The sequence below is a fragment of the Lytechinus variegatus genome, chromosome 2 (assembly GCF_018143015.1).
Source record: "Lytechinus variegatus isolate NC3 chromosome 2, Lvar_3.0, whole genome shotgun sequence".
Taxonomy (NCBI): domain Eukaryota; kingdom Metazoa; phylum Echinodermata; class Echinoidea; order Temnopleuroida; family Toxopneustidae; genus Lytechinus; species Lytechinus variegatus.
This window is the reverse complement of record NC_054741.1, coordinates 32,350,057-32,357,059: the sequence shown is the minus strand read 5'-3', so window position 1 is coordinate 32,357,059 and position 7,003 is coordinate 32,350,057. Positions and strand designations below refer to the sequence as shown.

Here is a 7,003-nt window from a genome sequence, read left to right as displayed (position 1 = left end):
GTTCTGCTTATGATATGAATTTTGTTAATGTAAAAACTTTTATCTTTTGATATTTTTATGGACAATAAAGTTCCTCAATTGAGGATAAATAGAAGAAAAAAAAATTAGTTCTGCTTATATTTCATTCATCTCACCAGAAATAGAGATGAAGATTGGACACACTGCAGAATTCCCTGCTATATCTGTGAAAACATAATTAAACGGCCCGTAATTTCCAGGTGGGATGAATATGGATGAAAATGGAGGAGTGCTGGATGGGGGTATCTCTACTCCGTTGTCGGTGGCAGTTGGCACATTCCAGCTAACTGGAACAACATCGCCATTTGAAATGGCCGACACCGACTCATCACAGCCGCTGATGACAGGTGGAATGTTGTCCTGTGTAGTGCCACCGCCTACATGGATACAGAAAGGAACAAAATATGTTATTCAAACAAATGCACTATACAGATAGCTAATAGGCATGAGTGCAATAGTAAGAGATTTCGCAATGCGAAATGAATTACCATTGCACAAATAAGAATATTTGCTATTAGTGTTCTACAACATCCCAAAAATATGAAAAATTATATATTTTCCTACATTATTAAATGAGAATGAGGAAAGAATTATTGAAAGAAAAAAGGAAAATCCCTCTGTGCTTTAAGCGCTCATATCTGCAGCAGCCTCTGGCCCAACTGGTATTTCATCTGCATTTGTTTGCTTGTGTAAAATTAGTCCCTTCTCAGGTCAGGATAATTCACTACATCCAGCTTGTTTAGGTCTATTGTGATTTATGTATATACGCTAAGATGAAATGAGTATCCCATACCTGGCACGGTCACAATGATATTGAAGACACAGGTCTCTTCCAAGCCAGCTCCATCTCGAGCCGTGTAGGTCACGGGTGTACTGCCTAGGCTGAAGACACCGCCAGGCCCTGGTCCAGCGGTCTGGATGACCGTTGGTGCCCCAGCATTGTCCGTTGCTGTGGGTGTTGTCCATACTGCGGTGGTTGAAGTCTGACCTTGGCTTACAGTAATGGTTTGAGATGATGGGCAGGTCACAAAGACGGGTGATGTAGTGTCCCCTTCATTAAGCAAGAAATAGTTGTTTGTGATACAAGTAAATTTGTGTTACTGTATTTCGTATACTCTTACACAGCATTGGTCTTATATGAAGAATATGATTTAATTTTGAGAGATATATATCACTTATTTGAATGGAATGCTGCATCTCAAAGCATAAAAGAAATCAGATTGGTTTGCCAACCCAATAATCTACCACTTTTCTTTGACTTGAATCTCATATTGTTATAATGTAAGTTGATCCAATAGAACTGATTTTTATTACGTTATACCACTTCTTTGTCTTCGGTATCTCAATAGTGTATTAATATAGAGACAGAAATCATGATTGAAAGATATTGACTTACTCATTGACCTCTTCTGCAATGATTCTCATTAAAATTAGAATTCAAACTTTTGGTTTCAATGTAAAATCTCATATTTCTTTCCCTGATGAACAAACTGTTTGACAGAAAGATTAATTTCCAGGGAGGGATTGGTTCTGAACTATGTATGACAAGGCAAACCTCCAGGGTCCCATTTTAGAAAAGACTTTTTATAATAACAAATGCATAATTGCTATAACAAATTTATTATCAGCCAACCAGATTGAAGGATTTCAGTAGCTTTTAACTATTACTGCAAATACAGTTGTGCTCAAAAGTTAATCGTGAACCCCACCACAAAATGCATTCCCTCATGGTGAGTGTTGAATGTAGATAACAACGCTGCAATGTTCAGAGAGCCCAGAGCAACAAACTTTATTGAATGTAATATTTTATCACCTGACCTTCCAAATAAATATCCAAAACATGGCAGAGCTTGAACACTTTAGACCACACTTCACGGGTCGTGTGGTCCAGTGGTTAGAGCATTGGACTCATAATCGCAAGGTTGTGAGTTCGAATCCCAACTCTGCCATTGTCTCCACTTTGATAAAAAGGCCCGAGAGTGATATCTGTCGTCTATAACGTCAGCCACTATGACTGATTAACCTAGACGTAAAATGTTTCATAGGTAATTGGTTATATACCAGCTTGGCGTTTACCAGCAAAAATGCTGTCCTGCTGAGTTCCTACGGGAGTTACCGCAAACAGAAACAGATTTTCTGGTGGGATTCACTAACTTTTGAGCACAACTGTATTTGCAGTAATAGTTAAAAGCTACTGAAATCCTTCAATCTGGTTGGCTGATAATAAATTTGTATGTTACTATCACAAGTTTTATGAGACGGGCCCCGTGTGAATTAGAAGAGGATGAATACCTGTTGTTGTTGTACCACTGACAACGACATTGAAAGAGCAGAAAGCCTCAAGCCCACTAGAATCTCTTGCTGTGTACGTTACGGTGCGAGAACCCAAGGGAAACAAGTCACCAGGGTTGAAGTTGGAGAACAGCAATGGAGTCCCGCGGTTGTCTGTAGCTGTTGGCTCTATCCAAGATACTGCCACAGATGGGGATCCTGCAGGCAGCGTAGCGAACTGATCTGTGGGACAGTTCGTGATTACTGGTGGTACTGTGTCTCCTGTGTGGATGAAAGTAGTCATGGTTTTGAAGTCATTTTACTAAATCAATCCATTTTTTATTTATAAATTTTTATATTTTCAATTTTGTTGTATTTTTCATTTTATTGAACCTTTTTTAGTTGGTCATTTGTTTATTCATTCATTTATTTAATCTTATTTAACTATCATTCGTTTAATTAATATCATTTATTCATTTTCATTTCTTAAAATCATTTTCACTTTATATTCTATTTGTTTCGATTCATCTTATTTGTATTTATTTACATGTATTTATTTATTAATTAATTAATTTATTTATTTATTATCTTTTATCATTATTATTATTGTATTCTATTTCATTTATTTATTTATTTTCATTCAGTGTACCAGTATATTTATATATAGAATAGTGTTTATATAGAATAGCTGTGGTACAAATTTCACTAATTATCCATGGATCCTCTAATTATTCATCGATCTTTTAAACTCCAGGATACCTTCATCCATGCATTTTATGGATTCCTCTATCTGTACAAGTAAATAAGCATATGAAATCAGACTTGGAATCATACTGCCTCCTGCAACCACCTACAGCCTTGGGCTGAGGCATAAGGACTTAAAGAAACACAGTAAAACCCCCACAAAAAAGTACTTTTCACCCCTACTAAAGTAAATAATATGATCATTCCCAGCATTGTTTTGGTTTCATTTTAGCTCTCATTAAAACAAAAATATATACACTGCAAGGATATATTAATACTAATTAAAATTGAGTAAAAAGTGCAAGACCTTAGATTATTCCGCACAGTCATGATGTAGGGTGTATTTGTGCAATACGTCTTCGTTCTGTTTTTTGTGAACATCACTTCCTCAATGATAATGCATTTTTATAAGTACAATGATAAATATACTAATGGTTCTGGACGGGTGCAATTATAATATAAACCAAGGTCTACCAAGATGTTCACTAAATACCACAATTAGAACTCAATACAAAATGTCTTGAAATAATGGTTGCAAAAGTTTCCTTCATCGTTAAACCATGGGAAATATCCCAGTCAACACGAGAACCAAGTGCGAACAAATTGTTCTAACCTTTACATTGTAAATTTAAACTTTAAGCACTCCATAATTTTAGCATAGACTTAGGCTATAGGTTATTAAGTAAAACAGAGTTCACAATACGGACCAAGGGGTTTTGCTACCCAGGGAGTGTTACTAGAATTAACAGGACCATATGTCAGTCTATACACATAGCTGTAGCATATATTTTAACCCGTTCGCGACGGCATAGTAGAATAGGTTCTAACACCCCAAACGAGATTAATCAGCCGGCCATGTCAAGTTCGAACAGCTCCATTGTTCCGTGCGTGCGAGCTGGATCGTTGATTACAAAAGCGTGTGTGCGATCCACGATGAGTGAATTGATCGATCGATAGTTTTCGCGCATGCGTAGTTCATTTCCTGTTTTGGCTGCACGGAGTTCAGAGCTCACCTGTCGCTCCAGTGCTATAATTATGTCCGTACAGAGTGACTTCTTTGAGAATGTATTGTTGGTGATGTGGGTTTTGAAGTTCTTCTTGGACTTCTTCTTTTTCGATATTACTATTATCATAATATTCTCATAATGTTACTATTATCATAATATTCTCCCTTCCTTTCTTCTTCCTTTTCTTCTTTTTCGATCTTCTTATTATTATCAAAATTATTATTCTCATTTCTTTTCTTCTCATATTCTTTTTTTTTCGATATTCTTCTTATCTTATCATCCTCATTTCCTTTCTTCTTTTGTTCGATCTCTGTCTCATCTTTTTGTTCTTATACTTCCTATTTATAGACCCCCCCTTCTCCCTTGATATAGTCTTGCTTTGTTTCCTCTTGCAAATGAAATCCTCCTTATTTTTTCTTCCTTTTTATAATGCTCCCTTTTCATTTTCTCCTTCTTCTTCACTGATAATTGCGTACTCCTACACCTCCATCTCCTAAGTTTTCTCTTTCTATTTCCCTTCTATTTATTCTTGTTATGAATTTGCTTGTGCTTCTTTTTTTCGCCTTTTTTCTTCGTCGTCTTATCTTCTCTTTATACCTATTCTCATTCTTTTACTCCCGTCGTCCTATTTTGCTTAATTTTGTTCTCTCTGTTTTTCTCTTCATGCAAAATGAAAAAAAATGAAGAATATGATATTTCCTTTTAAAAGTATGCCCCCCAAAACATGAATCTTCAAAATATCGTTATATGCATACAAGTAATACTTTCTGAACAAGAAATCATAATCTTCTCGATTAAAATTTGCAAGGTGGTATACGACAATTATTATGAAGATTATTTATCATTTATCATCCAATTACTTAAGTTAGCCCACCCCATCCCCCATGATCACCATTATCTTCTCCCTTCATCTTTTTTCTGTTTCGTCTGCTTTTTTATTTTCTTTTTCTTTGTCTTATCATTATTATATTCATAATCTTAACCATTGTTGTTATTATTATCAATATTATTATTATTTTTTTTATTATCCGATTGTTATATTTTCTTTTATTATTTGTTATTATCATTGTTAGTGTTGATAGTAATGTTTATAATTGTTATCATTGATATTATGTAAACATTTGAATATTTTACATGTAAAGAATAAAAAAAATTAGTTTAATTCGATTGAAAAATATTATTGTTATTGTCATGAATGCCATCCCCTCTACTCTCTCTAATCCCCTTACCTCTAGTCAACTTCTACTTATATTCTCTCTCTCCTCTATTTTCCCTTTACTTTTTTCCCTTCTATTCAATCAGTAGCTTACGCAGGGGGGAGAGGGTTCAATTTCATACGAGGCGCTTTTAATCGAAAAAATGTACTACAACACTGCGCAGACAAGTGGGTTATGCTCTCTCTCTCTTCTTCATCTCCCGTTCCGTGCCCCCCGGCCCTCTCTCTATTTTTTCCCTTCTGAGTATATTCTCGTCATCACAGAAATATGTCCAAACCCGGCCCTCCAAGCCCAACCCATACTAAAAAATAGAACCTACATTAGGATAGGTGCCCGGCATATTCGGCCCATAATCAATTTCAAATGATTTCTAGATTTTATACGTCGTCGAGAAATGTTCAACAAAAATCTCCAAATTATTTCCTTAATTCAAAATCCAACGGAGACGTTGCCATGTACATGATGTATTTGTGTAAAAAATGAATATTATGTATCAAATGATTCTAGTAATTAAAATTGTATTAAAAACAAGACATTCTGCCTTTCTTTCATTATCCAAGAATATACAATAAGTCCCTGCAAACCGTTTTATTTATTGTGAACTTACTCAATTCTCAGTTTATTTCACTAGTTTAGAACGTGTGTGGTTATTTTCTTGACATTTATGTGCAAAGGATTTAATGATCAACAAATGATTAGTAATTCATGGAAAATGCAAGAAAAAATAACTTAAGTATATGTTGGTCAATTTAAAATGGAAAAAATGAGTGTGACCAGAAAGACATTTTCGGTTTTGCTGGTATTCTAGTTGTCAGAGATCGGCGGTGAACCAAGGAATTCTTGGTGGAGGGGACTATAAATGCGCTACTTTTTCTTTACTTTTTTCTGACAAGCAAAGAGGGGGGGGGGGGGAATAGAGGTCAGCAATGAAATCGCAACCCAAGTTACACCATTACTATTTTATACCCTTTTTTTTATTCTAGTGCATATAAATTATATTCCATCATTTAACCCCCCCCCATTTGTTTCGCCACACTCACTGTCAAATTTTCGGACAATATATGATTTGATTAACATTTTAGGAACTTTCCGTTCGGAAATTATTATTTCCTGCGTTCAGTTTGTTTTAATATCCAATTTCGTCAAGATGAAAAAGGACTCTGAAAATAATAACCTGCATTGCCAAAGTATAATTCTAAAATGTCGTAAGTGTATATAATTTCTCACCCGGTACATTCACCTTTACAGAATTTCGATGTATTAAAATAATTCTTATGTTTTATTTCTCCACTTCCTTTTTCCTTGTAGCCAACAATCCATAAGAGCTCCGATGAAAATACAAATATAACGAGTTAATTAGAGAACTGTAAGAGGAAGAGCGTGCTTCAAAAGAGATACATAGAAAGGCCATTCTCGCCTGCCTAAATATCATATTCCAGCTCATATTAAGTGATATATTATCTCTAATTAATTAATTAATTAATTGTCTTTATTAATCAATTCATGTACTGATTGCTTTATCTCATATTTATCTTTATCAAAGTTGAACGTCTGTTATATTCTATGGAGTACGGCCAAAAATGAAACAAATAACTGAATGGACGTATATGGAATCACAATATGCTTTATGCCGTTTTTCTCGCACCCTTCTAACAAGCAATTAAAAAAAATTAAACGAGCCGCATGATGATAATGATTAATAATTCATATAATATCCACTAAACATTGTGATCAAGGCGCTCTACT

General features: G+C 34.9%; 1 protein-coding gene across 1 annotated transcript in view; it reads right to left on the bottom strand.

Moving 5' to 3' along the window:
• Window positions 1-114: 114 nt before the first annotated feature.
• Window positions 115-7,003, bottom strand: part of LOC121409743 (mucin-17-like) — a 143,850-nt gene continuing 136,961 nt past the window's right edge. Inside the window, exons 57-59 of the mRNA XM_041601649.1 lie at window positions 2,311-2,571; window positions 812-1,069; window positions 115-395 (exon numbers count right to left, since the gene is read on the bottom strand). Of these exons, the coding sequence (XP_041457583.1) occupies window positions 115-395; window positions 812-1,069; window positions 2,311-2,571 (800 nt within the window). The remainder of the gene's footprint in view (window positions 396-811; window positions 1,070-2,310; window positions 2,572-7,003) is intronic.